Source organism: Lates calcarifer, linkage group LG20, assembly GCF_001640805.2.
Source record: "Lates calcarifer isolate ASB-BC8 linkage group LG20, TLL_Latcal_v3, whole genome shotgun sequence".
Classification (NCBI taxonomy): Eukaryota; Metazoa; Chordata; class Actinopteri; family Centropomidae; genus Lates; species Lates calcarifer.
Window position 1 is genome coordinate 11882977 of NC_066852.1, and position 19315 is coordinate 11902291.

Genomic DNA, 19315 nt, shown 5'->3' on the forward strand with positions numbered 1-19315 from the left:
AACATATTACAAAGAAAACTAGGGGGGCACATTGGAGGACGGTTGGCAGTTTTTCCAGCGTTTTCTTAACCTACCCAATTTTGCCACGGTTGTCACAATTTGCTAAAAAAAAAAAATTTGTTTATCCCAGTGAAATGTATAATCTACTCTAAATGCACATCTTCTCCCCATCACGCAGGCCTGCACACTTCTTGAATAGCCACTTGTTTATCTGGTCATAGGTAGATGGGTTTTTGCCCGAGCACAAAGCGTGTGAGTAGGTGAGTGCTGTCCGGGGTTAAGGTGGTTAGTTAATGGTTTCTAAATTGGGATTTTGTCGGTTGTTGGAGGGTGAATTTAATGCACTGGCGTATCCCGGCGGTTGCCTAGTAACGCGCTGGCAGTGGGCGCCGTAGAGAGATCTCTATGGTGGGCGCTCCATTAAAACCGTTGGCGCTCCTGACCTTGGCGTCGTGAATGCGCAAAGCACACAGACTGTGCAAAGCAGGAGATAAGAGAGTAAAGATCTGTGTGTTTGATACTGAAACCGGGGACATATTTCACACACACAGCCCCCCATTGTCTTATAGCGAGACTGACGGGCATGGTATGGAGGAAATCTCGAGATGGAGCGCGTATCAGCTTCTGTAAAAGCAGGTGAGTTAACCCAATGATTCTGTTTTTTCTTTCTCTCTCTCTCTCTTTCCATGGGACGAAATCTTTGTTCAGATTGATCACTGGGCTAATTGTTTGATTTAAAGCGAATCCTCAGCGATAGATTCTGTTTGAACATCGCCAGTCTTTTTTTCCCCATTTTATCCAATATTACACCGTCCTAGACCTAGATTAAACAAGCTTCCCAGTCACAACGTGAGGCAGCGCACACACACTACAGCAGTTTGTCGATGCTATCTGGGCTGTGGCTTGGTTTTCTCTGTGGCTCTGGATCCTTGCATTAATTTACAAAGCGCGGATCATGATGTTGACCGCTACCTGCATGTTCTCTACGAGGTATAGTCTCCTCTGCATCAACCTCACCCCCTCTTTATTGCACTCCTAAATTAGGGGGGGATTTGGGGGAATCCACTAAAACGGTTTTGATTCATACCAGTCGAATTACAAGGGCATTGGGAGCCCAGTATGTCTGACACACTAGGCTCCTTCTCAAACTGCTTTCATGTCAAGGGCCCCCAGGCTACCAGAACCTAATCGATAATGTTGTACCAGAGATTTTTATTAGTGGTGAATTGGTGTTGAATTGTGTGCCTGTCAATGATGTAGGTGTAGAGATAGTAGCCTAATGGAGGGGGTGAAACATGATTACAGCAATCATTCTAATAGCTCTGCAACTGGGATCAAGTCAGTCAAATGGGAATTAAAGTATTTGGGTCCAGGAAACCCAGGAGACCCAGGTCTTTTGACCCAAAATACCACTGTGATGCATAAACATCTGACCAGTGCAACACTGTCTAATAGAATGATGTGTTGTGGTTGTAAAACATTCAGATTTTTGAACATATCACTCAGTTGCTGAGTTATTGCAAGCGTTTAATTGATAAGAAATATTTTCTCCATGTTTTTTTTCCCCCTGTTGCCGGGCATGTTGCCAGTCTAAATGCCCCCCCCTCCAAAAAAAAACAAAAAACCTTGCAGTATATCAAACTTGACTGAGTGATGGCTCACTTTTATTACATGGCCCATTTGGTGTAAGCTATAAAGCTTTTATCCACATCTGTCCCATCGCTGACCATAAGTTGGGAAAAAAGAATACTCTGCAGCCCAGCTGAAGGCAGTATTCAGCTGCTTTGACTGTCTGCAGCACAATCACTGAAACAAAATGAAATACTCTGTATCAGGTATGGCCATCATAGAGCTACTTTGCCTTTGTTGCTTTGGATTAAATTAGACGTTTGATTTGATGTCAAATAGCAAATAAATATGCTAATGTATCAGTACTAATATCATGAATGCATGTGTAATTTAAAAGGAAATGCCGCTCATTTTAAGAATTCATGTTATGGCTTTGATCTACAGCAGCCCCAGCGGTGTCTTATTTCTTTCTTTTTCTTTTTTTTTTGCTGCCAGGGCTGCTTCTTAAGCTGGAGACAACTAACCAAGTCTGACTGGTGATGCCCACTGTACAGCCTGTTACTGCTAATATGATAACTGATATCCATTTCACAGCAGATTTTGTGAACAGATGATTTTTGCCAGATGATTCATTATCAATGTCAATTCCAGAAGATGTGCCCACATCTACAGGGGAAAAAAAAGAGAAAATCAGGTTCTCTGTCTTTTCCATTTTAATGTCTTGGGAGCCGTACATCATTGTCACATAGCAGATGGGGATGGAACAAGTTTTGTCCTTTTTTTGGCTATGGGGAAGTGTTAATTAATACAGACAAAGCTGGCCTAGGGCAGAGATGTACAACATCTCTCAAATGAACCTCTGTGATACCACTGTTTGAGAATATAATGTGTCTGATTTGTCTCATTGCTTGGAAATTGACAGTGGAATGATGTTCACAGCAGGTAATGTGCTGCATCTGTGAAATGGAGAGCGAGCCGCCTTTATTTGTGTTTACGTTCCTGCTAGGGTAAACAAAATGTTGCAGGGAAAGAGAAAAGCCAATGCACCACATCTGTGGCTAATTAGTTTCTCAAATTCTGAGGAAGAAATCGTCCCCCGTCTTAACAGACAGGTGCGTCACATTCAAAGAGAGCTGTTTAGCTGCAGTCTTTCACAATGCTTGAGGTAGTACTCGTCAATAAATCTGATTAGGTTAACAAGCTTGTTTTTGCTTTGTTCATTGACAAGCCAGCGAGAAGCTTGTGTTGAGTGTATTATACTTAATGCTGTCCTAGACTATGAGGAGTTGTTCTCTGTAGTTTGCCATGAGTGAGCCTACATTTGATACCTTATTTGACCAACAGCATATCTAATTACGCGTGAATGTGTATTCTTCTGTATACTGAAGCGTGCACGCGCTGATAAACCAGTTTCCTCTTGTCATTTGCGCAGAAGCTCTGGTGACTGCAGTTGGGTTCAAACAGATTATGCGTAGGTAAAGGAAAAGTTTGGATCTTTGCATCAAGCAGCCCAATATGACTGGAATGACTAGCAGATCCGAGATCAAGGAATTCTTCCACTTAGAAATAAGAAAAAAATTAAATCAAAAGGATTTCATTTATTGCTTCCATTACATCTATTTTGTAAATAGGCAGTTATGCGGTATGTTGTGAACTTATTTGCTTAAAGAAGTGAAAAGTGAGGAGAAAAAGTGGATTGCGGCTGACGTAGACTGCAACAAATCTGAGTCTCAAAAAGAAGTGTCTGACGATCCTTTTCCTCTGCTACTGAACTCAAATGGTCCATTGCTGCCTATAAGCCTGCCTCAAGTCTTTCAGTTAACCTGCAATTACTTTGCTTTATGAGGAGGGTTTGGTGCTAGTGTGGTCCCATCAGACATGTTTGTTCTGGGGATGCTCAACACTTCCATTATGCATCTTCAAGTCAGCTGCTGACAACTGTTACTCAGATTTAAGCAACAAAAAAGTTCCCTATTTTATATTATATATATTATATTAAACACTGAAAACATCACAATGAAATCAGAGGTTTCTCTCCCAGTGAACGTGTCTTTCTAATCTCTCTTCAATAAATATTAAAGATTTGTTGTTGCTATTCACTTTGTTGCTTTTACATAAGAAAAGGGATGCTCAACACCTTTTATCTTGAGATGCTTTCACAGCATCACTCCAACATCACAGCAGATGGGTTTTTCAGATTCCTCCCATTCACCTCCTCCACTGATAAACAGAGATCAGTATTCAGTGATTTGTAGATGTAAAAGCATAAATTTGCTCTTTTAAGACAGCAGTTTGTCCCAAAAGCTTATTAACATTAAAGTGTTACTGTGGATGTGGCATACTGATATTAATCTGATATAAATATATGTATCAAGAGCCCCAAGATACTGGCCAATATTTTTTTTTTCTAGTCAGCAGTTTTGATATTCCATTGATGATCGTTTTTCTAATCATGTTGTTTTCAGATCTGTGTGCACTGCAATGAAAAGAGGAAGTGGAGGTGGTCCATACCTGACTGAGGTGTATTTGGATTTGAAAATCATCGGAGTCAAACGCGCAGTGAGTGATGTCTGTCTGACAGGGTTGGTGCAGCGGGACTGAGCAGACACTACAGTGTGCATTTGTGTTGTGCAAAGGGCACTGTCTTGCCCAGACCATGTGGCTGGTTACATTCAGAGACCATCTGTTGCCTGCACACCTGCTACATCAGCAAGGGACTGTAACCATCACCCACTGTGCTCTTCTTTGGTGGATATTATGTTCCTGCTGGTCATTCACCAAGGCTACAAGCCAGAAATTCTACCCGACAGTCACCACCCAGTTTGGGAAACTGCGGGGCCTCAGGGTTCCTGTGCCCAGTGAGGTGCTCAGGCCCGTCGATCAGTACCTGGGGGTCCCCTACGCTGCTCCGCCCGTGGGTGAGAAGCGCTTCATGCCCCCAGAGCAGCCCTCCTCTTGGTCAGGTATCAAGAACGCTACCCACTTCATGCCTGTGTGCCCTCAGAACATCCACAACACCGTGCCAGAGATCATGATGCCCATATGGTTCACCTATAACCTGGACACAGTAGCCACTTACATTCAGGATCAGAGCGAGGACTGTTTATATCTAAACATCTACGCTCCGACAGAGGATGGTGAGTTGGTGTGGTGAAATGGACAGCAATGACCTCCCATGTCCATCGATCACCTTTATCGTGGCCCTGATGTCGTGCTGTGATTATCATAAAGCATGCGTGTGATCCCTCCCCCTGCTCATGTCATTGCTGCCACCAAGGGCTGATTTACCATCCAAAGCAGTGTCATCATGGACTCACGTGTTGCAATCATATTTCATTTGAAATAACAATCATGTCTCCACTGATAAGCAGGAAATTAGTCTTGTGTTGGTAGTCATGGCGGGTTGGAGACATTGCCCTGATGCCAATGATTGTGTGTAGATCCACACAGAGAAGCGTAAGTAAACATAAATGTATGGAGGCATGTGTTTTTTTTTTCTCACTAATAGACCTCCAGTAAAATATTGCTGAGGTAAGGTGTTGTTCAAGTATTGGTACACCCAAACTAAGCAATAAAAGCAGCTTTAAAATGATGAGCCTAGCATATTTGGCTGTCACCACCGGGCATCAAAGGTAATCATGAAGAATTACTTAGGAGATCTAGTAAAGCTAGAAGTGCCACCTTTCTGTGTTTGTTAAAAATGACAATTTCCTTATATTTTACAGAATTGTTGCTTTGCTCAGACAGTGTGTCTGCTGGGGGCCAATTAGTGAGGTATAGGAGTCAACTGTCTGTTGCTTGCTGAATCCTAACCTATTTTTGCATCTAACAGAGCTGTGAAATGAACCAGCAAGGGATCACTTTGTGTCTCTGCTGTGAATCTGTAGATTAGCAGAACAATGTCAACACCACAGTGATGCTGTATCTTCCCTGAATCAGGTGTTAACAAACAGATTTCTCTAATTCAGGTTGCTTCAATACACCGGTTGAACATGGTCCCAGAGAATATACTGCCACCCTCTCAGGCATTCAGTGTGATACAAAACATTCGGCATTCAGGGTTTAACCGTGTTCAGCTCGTGTATGTAACACGCTGCTCTTTGACTGGCTTTTCTGTGGTAGCGTAGCAACAGCAGATAAACAGCCTGCTCGAGAGGTAGCTGTCCAAAATGGTGTAGCCCACGTTTTACAAAGCCCCCCGGTCTGAGTGCTGCCCAAAGGCCTTGTCACCCGGCACACAAACAGGTTAATTAAATTTCACATTTGCATCCATATTTCAAGGGACATAACTTAACCTGTTGGTCCTACACATTTTTATATCTTCAGACTTTGCCATTGTTTTTTTTTAAAGAACACCTCGGGCATTATGTGACTTTATTTTTTTGTCTAACTGATGTGAAGCCTTGGCTGTTTTCACTTTTGCTCATCTCCAGCAGTCTTTTTGCCATGTCAAATTAAAGAGTGCGTTTTTGAAATTCCCACTATTAAATATTTATTTTGTGGCTTAATACCCACTCAACTCAGAGTTTATTAAATATTCATTAATAAACTATATCATCCTGCAGTGGTTCACCTGAAGAATGAACGTGAAAGTTTGTGTAAATATATAGCTGTAAAGAGAGAGAGAATGTGTTTCTCCAGTCAGTGCGGAGGCAGCTGGGTCACTACGAAGATAGAGATAATCAACCATTCAAAGGTAACAGTGTGTGTATGCGCATGCTTGCGCGCACATATACCCACACTGTGCCACTTTTCACAAATATAACAAAAGACAAGAATTTGTTTGCTTGACTAAAACAGAATTACACCACTTATTATTTTGCAACTCTAACTCATAATATAAATGTGTGTAATTGTGTCATACATCTCTAAAGATTTCACATAATGTCATCTACATCTTGTCAGAAAGCAATTACAGGGGGAAAAAAGTGCAACATACTGCATGTAAATGGGCTAATCTCCTTTTTGCCTATAATTTATGGGTCCTTTTTCTCCTGATTCTGTCAGTTTGATTGGGCCGAACATTAGATAAGAAGCACAGTCAACCATGCTATTTTGAATTCTGTACTTCTTTTTTTTTCCTTATGTGAATCCCAGGGAGCCAACACAAGAAAAAGGGGGCGGCTTTCTCACATGCTGAGACTCATATATCTGAAGGTATTTTTAAGAGCTTAAAGTCTTGCTGCATGGATTCTTTTAGTTTGAGTTTGGTAGATAAAGATCTTACAGTTCTTAGTGGTTACTTTCCTGAGGAACCATGGGGGGGGGGGGGGGGGGGCTTTTGTTTTGGGTGGAATATGAAAACAGCTGTTATCTGATTTCTGATTACATAAATTTGCTGTTACTGCACCTCATGTCTTGAGTTGAGCTCTGTTGCGATGCTTTCAGTAAGTGCTACATTTCACATTGATCCAGAGATTGCATTAAATACTTATCTGTCTTATAGTACCTTTTAAAGCCAGTCGTTAGTCTGTGTAACAAATTGGTCTGAAAACATGAAATTAGAGATTTTCTACTGTTTCCATTTTAGGTTATGCTAGATAACAAGAGCTCAGTGGGTTACTTTTCAGTTCAAGCCTGCACATATAAAACTTGTTTTTTGTGCTTGTGCATGCATATTATATGTTGAACTGTAAAATTTGGTGATTACATAATTTCCTTCTCAACTGAGATCAAATCACAAGTCAAATCAATAGTTTTTTTTTTCCCTCTCTCTATTTTGAGAATTTCAGATGTGGTGCAGAGCACAAGTATGCTCTGTTGAGCGCTTACACACGCTCTAAAACAGTTGTTAATTATATTTGATCATTTTATTCATACACCCCGTGTCAAAATGTATTTACCATGCATTTTCTGAATGTCATTACAGCTTCCAAACCACAGGCTACTACCACTGCTTCTAAGCATCTTTTCTAAGCAGTCTTTACCCATACCTCATACTGAACAGTTGGGATATAAAGTTTTAGTAACAAGTGCTCCATTAACTCTCCATTTCATTGCTGTTGTCTCTGCAGTTGTTTGCTCAGCGTGTGTGTGTGTGTTGACGTTGCAGATATAAGGGACTCTGAAGCCCGACCTGTGATGGTCTACATACATGGAGGCTCCTATATGGAGGGCACCGGGAACATGATGGACGGCAGCGTGCTCGCCAGTTATGGGAACGTTGTTGTCGTCACACTCAACTACAGAATTGGAATATTAGGTGATTACAGAGTCTCAGTGTGGTAGCTTTTAACAGTGTTTCAAATGGGGGTATTTAGCCCTTTTTAATCTGGGGGAATAAAAAGTAATATTGGTCATTAATTTCCACTTATGTTGCTGTAGTCAACCTATAAAAAGAAGCAGACATGACAGAAAAATGTGAAACAGTAGGAGAAAATATAGGTAACCGAGATCTCAGCAGCATGGCATTTGCATACAAATGTTGTCCTCAGAGGTAAAGTGATGTAAATAATTATCATGCCTTGTCCTTGTTGCGTACAAGCTGTTTTATACCCATTCTGAAAACACAATTTATCTTCTTTAGATGGATTTATCTAATCTGTACAAGATTATCAGCCTTTGCCATTCTTGAAAGAAAAAAAAATGATGTAAATACAGTATTGGGGGTGGTTCAGCACTCACAAGGTCAAGACTTTTTCGTTTCACCATGTTTAACATTCAAAACAGTATGTTGTTTAGATGAGACTAGACAAGGGAATAAGTTATAGCATCAATTGTAAGAGCACCAGTGACCTCTGTGTGGTTTTATGAAATTCATTTAAAGAAATTGGCACAAGTGAAAGATTTATTTATGCATGCTGAATCTTATGAAGTCACCTCTGCGAGGAGAGCATTCAGATTTGATGAGCAGAGCCCTGATCACTTCCTGAGGGGCACCGCTGCTTGGAGACTATTACAAGGAGTTGACTAAAGTAGTCGAGACACAGCAGGAGAGAGCAAAGGCATATTTGCACCTGAGGGAAAAACGGTGTCGGTTCATTCGGATGCCCTGCTGGGCTACAACTTTAGATCAAAGCTGTGACATATACTGTAGATCTCTATTTCAGAACTGGCTGTGTTGTGTCTTTATGTACCTCAGGCTTCCTGAGCACTGGCGACCAGGCTGCAAAAGGAAACTATGGACTCCTGGACCAGATTCAAGCTCTTCGCTGGATCAGTAAAAACATTGGTTACTTTGGTGGAGACCCGGGCCGCATCACAGTGTTTGGATCTGGGATCGGTGCATCCTGTGTCAGTCTGCTAACGCTGTCCCATCACTCAGAGGGTAAAAACCTGCCATAAATGATCTCTGATATTAGTGATTAATGCACGTAGGAAGTAATGCACAGGAAAATACAGCAATGCAAAAGCAATGTCAAAATCCACAAACTCCAGATACAGGATTCCATATTTTCTCAATCAAATTCATTTCCTATCTTGAAACTGTCAGTGTTACTTTTTGAACATTCATTTTTAATCATTTTGGAATCCGTTCTTTGTTTCAAGTGCAGCTCTAAATAGTCTTTCCAAGAGATGAAGTGTTATGATATGGGAATAGGGTAAAGGGGGTATTCGTTATGTAAGTGATTGCTTTTGTTCCCCTCTACTCAATCTAATCAGCCTAAAAGCTTTGCCTCTTAAAATGTGAAGCTCTTAAAGAAGCCTACTGGCATTATAAAGTTTTCAGCATGTCATCACGTTCACCTGTGTCCATCGTTTTTTTACCATTCCAACTGATCAATATTATTGTTTACCTTGCTGCACTGTGTGGTAAAAGTTTGTCTAAAAAATATCAAAATTACCATTGATTTTGGCATATTCTCATATGTAAGATTATTTTTAAATAACAATATGAAACAATTTAAATGAAATTATATACAATATACAGTATCACAGAAAACTGGTATCTGATACCTGAAAAATAAAATAGGCAACATAAAAACATGCTATTTGGTAAACACTTAACTAAAGCTCCTTGGAAGAATCAAAGGTGTGTATTTCAATAAGGGGTGGCCCAGTGGGAATTGAACCTCTTATCTCTGTGGTATTATTGCGCTGGTCTTCCCATTGATGCTGGACAGAATCACAAGAAGGGTAGAAATTGTGTGGGTTTTTTTTTTTTTTTTATCAGTGCCAGGGAGGCTGCGGCAACTGTCCTTTGTGAGGCTTGTATTTGATGCCCTGGCCCGGCTGCAGCGAATGCACAAAGATCTCCGACTGTCTTTGAAGTAGACTAGCTAGCTGCTGCCCAAAAAAAAAAAAAAAATTGAAATAAATGACAGCAAAGGAAGGAGAAAGTGACACTGTCCCCGCACTCTTTTTCCAGCGACTGCAGTGCCTTAACCTCGGCAGAGTATTTTTGAGTTGATACGTATCACTTGTCATTTTTAGGTTTAGATGCAAAATCCCTAGAGACAGAGGTGACGCACTGCATATAAACAATTCAACAGAGCAGCGTGTTTACTGTATCAACATTGAAGGATCAGGGTTACTGCATATTCAGCTCCCTTGCACAGACCCTCAACCGCACAGTTGGCATCAGCAGTGTAAGCTATGCAGCTTGTTAGACGCACAGTATTAACAATTCTACAATTACTGTACGTCAGTAACTGGTGTGGAGAAAGCCACCTCTGCATAGAAACAGTGCCGCAAATTGATCATTAATTTGACATGTGTTCACCCTCATCTGCATATAGCAATGACACCACATGAAACAACTAAGAGGATCAACAGAGAAAGCAAGTATTTTTGTCTTTTTTCATCATTATGATAACAATAGTAGGAACCAGCATCCTATTACCAGTTCATTTCTTCTGCCAGCTGCTTAACTGAGCAGCTTCTCATCAGCAAGGCTCAACTATCTGGCTTGTTCACTATTTGTACTGCTTTATCTTCCTGGCTAGTATGCAAAGTACTTCACACATGTAGGCTTGTTTGCGTTTGTCTTCTAGCAACCCTTTGATTTAATTGTTAATCGCAATTAGTGTAAAGTGAGTCATGCATTTGCTTAGGACAGTTCAGAGAGATCTTAATAATAATGATTTGGTGAGCTAAAGCACTAACCACCATTCTCTGGGCCTTTGTCCTGTGTCTTTTTGTTCTGTATTTTGCATCCCAAGGATTGTTCCACAGAGCCATCATCCAGAGCGGTTCAGCCCTGTCCAGCTGGGCTGTCAACTACCAGCCAGTCAAGTATACCCGCATGTTGGCCGAGAGGGTCGGCTGCAACGTGCTCGACACCGTGGACATGGTCTCCTGCCTGCAGAAGAAGAGCGCTAAGGAGCTAGTGGAGCAAGACATCCAGCCAGCCCGGTACCGCGTGGCTTTCGGCCCCGTCATCGATGGAGACGTCATCCCGGACGACCCAGAGATCCTGATGGAGCAGGGCGAGTTCCTCAACTATGATATAATGCTGGGGGTCAATCAGGGAGAGGGACTGCGCTTCGTGGAGAACGTGATGGACCTGGAGGACGGTGTGTCTGGCAGCGACTTTGACTTTGCTGTGTCAGACTTTGTGGACAGTTTGTATGGCTACCCAGAAGGGAAGGACACCCTGAGGGAGACGATAAAATTCATGTACACAGACTGGGCTGACAAGGACAACCCGGAGACCAGGAGGAAGACCCTGGTGGCTCTGTTCACCGACCACCAGTGGGTTGAGCCTTCAGTGGTGACGGCTGACCTACATGCCCGCTACGGCTCGCCTACGTACTTCTACGCCTTCTACCACCACTGCCAGAGCCTGATGAAGCCTGTGTGGTCAGACTCGGCGCATGGAGATGAGGTGCCTTATGTGTTTGGCATCCCCATGGTGGGCCCGACTGATCTGTTCCCATGCAACTTCTCCAGGAATGACATCATGCTCAGCGCTGTGGTTATGACTTATTGGACCAACTTTGCCAAGAGTGGGTGAGTAGCAAATCCAAAGTACATGTTAAGATGAATGTGCCTCATTGACACATATTTACCATGCAGTAGAATCAGCGCTTGGGTATAACTAGTCTCGCATAACCAAACCTATAGGGTATAACACAATTGGCCTTACTTATGCAGATCTGATTTGTGTTGACATGTTCAACTTCCTGTCTACATTTACCCTTCTCTTATTACCCTGATTAAATGACCGTAGGATTCAGTAGTGTCTCCTAATTAAGTGCAGCCCGAACTCCCACAGCCTTATCTCCTTTTTTCCTTCCTCACACATAAAAGTCTGTGCTTCAGCTTTTGTCAATTAATATGAATTCTTTAACAAACATCAAAAGGCTATAAATTGACATGTCTCACTGTATGCTATGTGTAAAAACAGTTTGGTTTTGCACCCATACTTTTGACAAATACTGGCACTCAATGCCAAATGCCAAAAAAAAAGACAGGTTATGCTCCACTGTTTATGTGATGTTAACTGAAAAAACTGCAGAGTCCACACAATCCTGTACAGGCTATCTAATGAAAGCTGTGTCTTTCTAAATGCCAAGTTGTCGCTTTTTTTTTTTTTTTTTTTTTTTCATAAAGAGCCAGTGTTGTGTTTAGGCCTCTGTGAAATCTCTCTTTATGCACATAGCAAACTTTCATCACTTTGGGCAGACTTCCTAAAGGTGATGGATCTTAAAATTTACAGCTTAATTCACATAAATGTTTAGAGCAGTTCCTCACTGTTTAACAAAAAGGTTATATTTAAGAGAAAGTTTGAAGAGGCAGTTAAGATGCACTCCATAAACCTTGCCCGACTTTTACTGTGAGTTTTGATTTCAAGTGGGGTTGGCACAGATAATCAGTACAGAAATATACTGCATATATACTGTGTTTTCTTGTAATATACAGTATTCGTACACTGGTATCAAATAACATTGTCTTTATTGAAGGTACTGTATAGATTTGATTATGAAGCCTTCAAGCTGCTGGTCAGACAGAGATGAACAATTCACTGTGGAGATTTCTTTCCCTCTGGCTGTTGAGTATTTATTTCGGTTCTACAGAGAAAACATATCTATCTGTATCTATCAATAGGTTTCTTTTGTCATTTTAAAGTATTTTAAGGACAAAAGTAGACTTTTCCAGCTTAATAACATTTTCCAATTTTCAGCAAATGAGTTTATTATATAAAGACAAACCATGGTCTGATGTTGACCTGATATTACACAAACACTGACTCAGAGCGGGAAAAAACATCCAGTTGAAAGTGCAACAGAGTAAAACTCCACGGCTCTCCTCCTGACAGCTTGCTTTACAATTTGTGATACAGCGACAAAGATTTGCTGTGTGTGTTTTTGAAGATAAGCGATTTGTACGTGAGCCGCACTGTAGTGGAGGACTCCACTGCTGCCCCAGTGGAGTCTTCCTGCATATTGAATGCACAGCTGCAGTGGTTCTTTGTGCACAGTGACCCTAGCAGTAGGAGGAAGCACAGCACAGGTCACTGTAGGCTGCTGTGTAGTGTCAGTGTGTAGGAATGAGGGAATGCTGAGCCCTTGAGGAGAGATGGTGATATTACATTGCGTTGACCTCCTTTTTTGCCCTTATATTGGTGAAATTCCTCTGTCTCCACGTGTTTGGAATGGCAAAATTACAATTATACCATGCAGGGCCGAGCAATGTGGGAGAAATCATCACAACATTAATGCAGATATTTCCTGACAGCAGTATACATTATGGTATGGCAAACGTCAGCAAATTCACATCCATCCATTCATTATCTATACTGCTTATCCTTATGGGACACGGGGGGCTGGAGCCAATCCCAGCTGCAAAATCACAGTAAAAAAGCAAACTAACTTCAATGCAACAAACAACTATGTATAGAAGAAAAATAATTAATTCTGAATCGTTCATTTGAACAACAGAGTCTGAGAGTTGATAAAAAAGGTACTCATTTATCAACCGCTCGTAGTTTTCTTCCCACACAGTTATTTTTTATGACCCAAGATTTCTGTGATATGTCCATAGGGATCCTAACAAGCCAGTGCCCCAGGACACCAAGTTCATCCACACCAAGGCCAACCGCTTTGAGGAGGTGGCCTGGTCTAAGTACGACCCCTACGACCAGCTGTACCTGCACATTGGCCTGAAGCCTCGTATCCGTGATCACTACCGTGCCACCAAGGTGGCCTTCTGGAAACACCTGGTACCCCATCTCTACAACCTCCATGACATGTTCCATTACTCCTCCACTACCACCAAGGTCACCCCGCTGGATCCCACCCAGTCCAACGGTAGGAGGTCTGGCGGCACCGGGCGACCTCCTGTATCCACTGCGCACAGCGACGGCGAAGGGGGGAGGGAGATGGGTCCTCTGATCATGCCAAACCCAAGAGATTACTCCACAGAGCTCAGCGTCACCATTGCTGTAGGGGCGTCACTGCTCTTCCTCAACGTCCTGGCCTTCGCCGCTCTGTACTACCGCAAGGACAAGCGCAGTCGGCAGGACACATCCCAGCAGCCCAGTCCCCAGCGTGACAGCAAAGGCAACAATGTGAGCCACACCACCACTGTGGACGAGACCCTGTCTTCCCAGCAAAGGAACCAGTGTGAAGCCCTTCACAATCCTCTTCACGTCTCGCCCAGCTTGGACTACTCGCTCACCCAGCGCCGCTCCCCTGACGACATCCCGCTGATGACCCCTAACAACATCACCATGATCCCCAACTCCCTGATGGGCCTCTCCAATATGAGTCCTTACAGCACCTTCCCGGCCGGTTACAGCTCTGCAGGCCTGCCCAGCACCCATTCTACCACACGGGTATAGCCTGGCACGAGATGGAGATGAGAAATATGACGTACGTAAAACATGGAAAATGTAAAGCTGTATTTAGGATGTGTAGGTAAAATAGGATTGAGTATGTTTGTTCTGTCTTTTCCAAAGGTGTACAACGCCAACATCCTGCCTTTGCTCTCTCATAATAGGAAGTCTAACTGCAGAGTCATTTTATAATACTCATTTTAAAAGGCAGTCAAAAAGAAAAAAAAGTGCATTTCATTTTCCACTTTGGCTTTTTTGGAACTTTACCTAGCAAGAACTTAGTATAATGTTTATACAGTTGGATTTGTATGGGAAGCTTTTTCTTACTCTGTGATATCTATTTTGATCTCGTGGAACAAAGTGACATTACAACTCGTGGTGGACAGAGATGAGATCTGGGGAAAAGCCGAAAAGCAGTATTATTATTACTATTATCAAGCTATTTTATACATATTTCTCATGGTACATTGCTTATTATGAAAATGTATTTTTACTGTAATTACTTTAAAATGCCTTGTAACTCGCTCACATAAGAAATTACTGTGGAATCATAACAACAATTGATCAAAAATTTACTCAAATATTGGTAAAAATGGTGGTAAAAAATGTCCAATTTATCCAAAATATTTCTATCTGGTAGTGCAAAATATAGCACCCCTGTGTGTGTGTGTGTGTGTGTGTGTGTGTGTGTGTGTGTGTGTGTGTGGGTGGGTGGATGTGTGTGTGGGTGAGAAATGCGCTACAAAACATGTAAATTAGGAAATGTTTGAAATTAACCATTCAGTTTTGCATATGTAGTGTTGTGTAATCTATTGTAGTCTATTTGAGTATCCTTGCTATATTTTTGTTTCACGTGTCCATAATTTTTGCTTAATTCATTGTAGGACTATAACTAATGCTTCACTATAAAAAAAGAGAATCGCTTAAAATGTGTTTTCCTACTCTAACCAACTCATGGTTCTTTTGGCTTGGCTTGTTTGTACAGAATAAACTTAGACCAACATTTTATTTGTTGTTTGTTTATGAATACTGTAAGGTCTTCAGAAAGATAACTGTAATTACATTGTAACTGTATGTATACCAACTTAATTATTCACATTTAAAAAGGAGTTTCATGAAACTTACAGATTATTGCTCCTTCTTTAAGTGGTTTGGACCCTGTGCATACCAAGTTATATCCAGGGGTCGTCCTTTACTGAATGGACATGATGGACATCAAGCTTTGAGATTTGATTTCTTTGAACCTATCATAATGTTGTTTAATCTAAATGAGACAACTATTAAAAGATTTTTGGAACTAAAGATGAGTCTTGTCAAAAGGTGGGGTTTCATTACAGTTTATTTGTATAATAAGTGTCTGTAATGTGTCCTTAAGAGTCTACAGTGTCAAGAGAACTTCATAAGCTTTATATAGGTCTTGGGGAGTTCTACTACATATGTGGAAAAGTTGTCTAGAGCCTTATGTGGCTCTAGAGGAAGCTGTGTGAAATCTCATATATTGGCTGTAAATATGTTTGCTGGAGCCCACATGCCCGAAAATGAAAAAGGTCTGGGGGTGTGGAGTGAGCTGTGGAGTTAGGCATGACTATGCAAGACTAGAAAGAAGTGGGCTTACCAGACCTCTGTAGTCCACTCATCTCTGCATGAGACAAGTGACTCACGGCTATATTAGCAACTATTAGCATAACTCACCCCAATGTCCAACCAAACTGTCAGTGGTCAAGTTGCATAAAAAGATGATATCTCTGGTTCTGCTGCATCAGTTTTGTGTGTAATGCTAAAGAGGTGGAATATTCTTTTAAGGTATAAACAGAATCTGATTGGGTTTATTTGGGGAATTAAATGGCATTGGGTGAGGTTTAGTTTTTAACGTCTGAGTTGAAGCAAACTATTTAACTTTTGAAAAAATAAATTACACAGACATAAAGTTAAATTCATAAGCAACAAAGTGAATCTTTGTTCAATTCCATACCCTCAAGTGTTTTACCACTATGGTCTTGCCTGGTGCGGTATGACCAGTAGCTGGTGGCTTAGATTAGCTAATGTTAGTAAACTATACACAATTTTTGCTTGATTAGATTGTCAATGTGTCAGATTAGGCATCTGGAGTCACAAATTCTTCTTGTGACTTTGCCATGAGACAATACAGCTGTGGGTGTATTGCTAAGCGCTAAATTCCCCAGTGCTAACAAAATCATTCCTATTTTGCTTCACCACATGCTCACTATGTTCCTATTGGTCAGTGTCAGGCTGGAAAATGTTGAGGCTTCCCTCAAAGGAATTGTGATATGCTACTTTTTTTGTTGGGATATTGTGAACTGTCCCAGATGCTGCATCAGTTGTCGTCCTCTATGATAAACTTCACAGGATAAAATTTTGCCTGCTTTCATTCCCAATGCCCTACATCTGTCTGGTCGGGCCATTATCGGGCTGTAGCCTGAACACACAAGGCTATCAGACACAGTCATGCACCGAGTAGTCATGTGATACTGTTGAACATACACTATTGGTCAACTTCTTCTATGGTGTGGTCAGAATAATGTCACTATCCAAATCCCATGTTTTTGCTCATCACCCACAATTTTATGTGCAGCTACCTCCAGCAACAGCACAGTCCTCTTTTTCCAGCTTTTCTCAGTTGTTCCTCTAACTGCTGTTGCTCTGCTCCTCCTGCAGTTGAGGGGGTTTTCTTTAAAAATGTTGAAACCCAGTGGCTGGTTGCAGGTCCCCAGGTTTCAAACACACAGCAGAGCCAGCAGAGTCTGAGATTATCCTGAAAGACAATCAAACACGCAAGCAAGTAAACACTCGGCTAGAGAAGGGCTCAGTCCGTCCTCACTTAATCATGCGGTAAAACAAATAATTTAGGCACTCACCGTGGGAGGTCATTGCCATTGAATTCATTTTCAACTGAGCCTGACATGTTTTTTTGTCCTCCAAGTGCTTGCTTGTTTGTTCGATGGCTGTTTGTTCATTTTTGTCACAAGATAACACACATTACCATAACAGGGATAGGAGATGGTGCAAATATTTTTACAGGGCTTCCTCCTCCCTTTTTATCAACACATGCATATTATCGCGTTCAGTGCGTAAATATTGGCAAGTCTATCGACCATACAGCAAACAGTTATAAAAATGACTCACAGATAGATCACTGTGCCATATCACACATGCACACTGCATACACAGTCACATACAGGGCACTGATATATATAGCGCACTCACAGTGTTACCACTGCTGTCCATGATATACATACCATTTTCTATCTGATTATGCAAAATATACTTTGATATATGAATCCTAATAGCATTTGTAACTTAGCTGAAAGCTTGTAGGGTAATGTGTTTGTTCAAAATCAGTTCATGCATTAACAAATGACTGTTAGGCAGTCTTATTAAATGTTACCCAATAATTCATCATCTGAGCTGCTCACATCCCTGACCACCATCTGCACCCGGTTTTGCGGAATATAGTTTATTCATAAATTCTCTTTTCATGTCACCCAAGCCAGCGAGCCTCTAAGACTTGTCCTCCTACCTCATGCCGTCCTTTGATTGTCAACATTCTTGCTTATTCACGTTACACAAGCAAAGCTGACAACCATTATACACATTCACATACAGTGCAGAGGTTAATTAATGCCTCTCGTCTTTCTCTCTCTTTCTCTCTCTTTCTCTCTGGCTTGGTTTTCTTTGAGATTTCAAAGGCATCATTCCTCTGCACTCTTCACTTTCAGCTGAACAAAGCCAGTGTCATTAATCCGTTCTACATACTAATTACTTGATCTGTTATTGCTCAGGGTTTTTAAGAGACAAAAGGCTGGGACTGGGAACTCAAACCAAACAATTTACCAATCCACAGGGCTATTATATTTTTAAACCCACCATCTTAAGAGGAGCAAATTCACATTCAACAATAGATCAGTCCCTCAAATGTCCTGATGTCTGAAGGGATGTTTAATGATTATTGTATGAATGTTTATCTATAGACCAGTTGGTAAATTGGCAGTGTGTCTGTTGCTCCCAAAATAAACTCAGGGTTAGTGATGGTAAAGAGTAATCTGTTACAAACACTGTTAGCATTTTATTCAAATTAATGCAACATAATAATGTAATATAATGACTATATTATTAACATCTTTTTTATAACATTCAGTTATGTTCAGTTGTTTGTGATGGGTGTAAAATGGCAAGTAAAAAATAGGATGAGGGCTTCTCCAAAAAAAAAAAAAAAAAAAAAAAAAAAGTGGTGTTTTCTCCTGCTTCACACTGGCCCCTTTGTACTGAACCCAGCTTTGACATCAACTGGGTCAAACATGAGGGAGGGAGGGAAGGAGGGCAGCAGCTGGACCCGACCGTCAATGTCACCCTTGTTGGTCAACTTCATCAATGTCAGTCACTGGCATTTCAATCTATTTCACTCTTTTGTCTGCGCATTACCTCTTATCTCTGTGCGTTTCTAAAGATGCTGCCCTGAGTACCCTCTGAGATGTTTATTGTGACGCGCTGATGTGCCGCGTGTGTGTGCAGACAAACGATACATGCATGTCGACTGTGAACAGATCAACTATTGAAAGTTAATGAAAAGTAGAGCACCCTTCAAATGAATGTGCACAACAATTTAAGAACTATGTGGTGAAAACTTGCTAAAATCACCGAATAGTTGTGTGAGTTAATTTGTACTGTGTAGATTTAGCTAAAGAAAACACATTTTTGTTTTTAAAAAAAGAGGTGAAAATGATTTTAGACTTGCCAAAGTGTACAAAATTAATATATTTTCTAGCTCATATATTCTATGAATTTTTGCATCCAAAAACTCCTAGTCTTTTAAAATTATTTGAGTGTAATCAAAGTATTAGTCAGAACAGCTAAAATAAACCAAAAAGCATCACAAACCAAGAAAACAAAGTTCATGTTAGACTTTGTGTCCCACTCTCTGTCCTCAGTCCTGAACCCATGGCTCCATAAATAATGACTGGCAGCTGAAATGGGACTTTGTGACTTTAAGATGTGACTCGGGGAGATGTG

The 19315-nt window shown here is 41.2% G+C and overlaps 1 protein-coding gene across 2 annotated transcripts; it reads left to right on the forward strand.

Moving 5' to 3' along the window:
- Window positions 1–284: 284 nt before the first annotated feature.
- nlgn3b (neuroligin 3b) lies at window positions 285–15589 on the forward strand. 2 transcript variants are annotated; one of them, XM_018692443.2, is made up of 7 exons: window positions 285–636; window positions 4035–4706; window positions 6667–6726; window positions 7622–7771; window positions 8651–8836; window positions 10671–11460; window positions 13495–15589. In XM_018692443.2, the coding sequence occupies exons 2-7, from the start codon at window positions 4226–4228 to the stop codon at window positions 14291–14293; spliced, it is 2466 nt and encodes an 821-aa protein (XP_018547959.1). In that variant the 5' UTR covers window positions 285–636; window positions 4035–4225; the 3' UTR covers window positions 14294–15589. The 2 variants fall into 2 exon arrangements, with proteins under 2 accessions (XP_018547959.1, XP_018547960.1); XM_018692444.2 differs by lacking the exon at window positions 6667–6726.
- Window positions 15590–19315: the final 3726 nt, after the last annotated feature.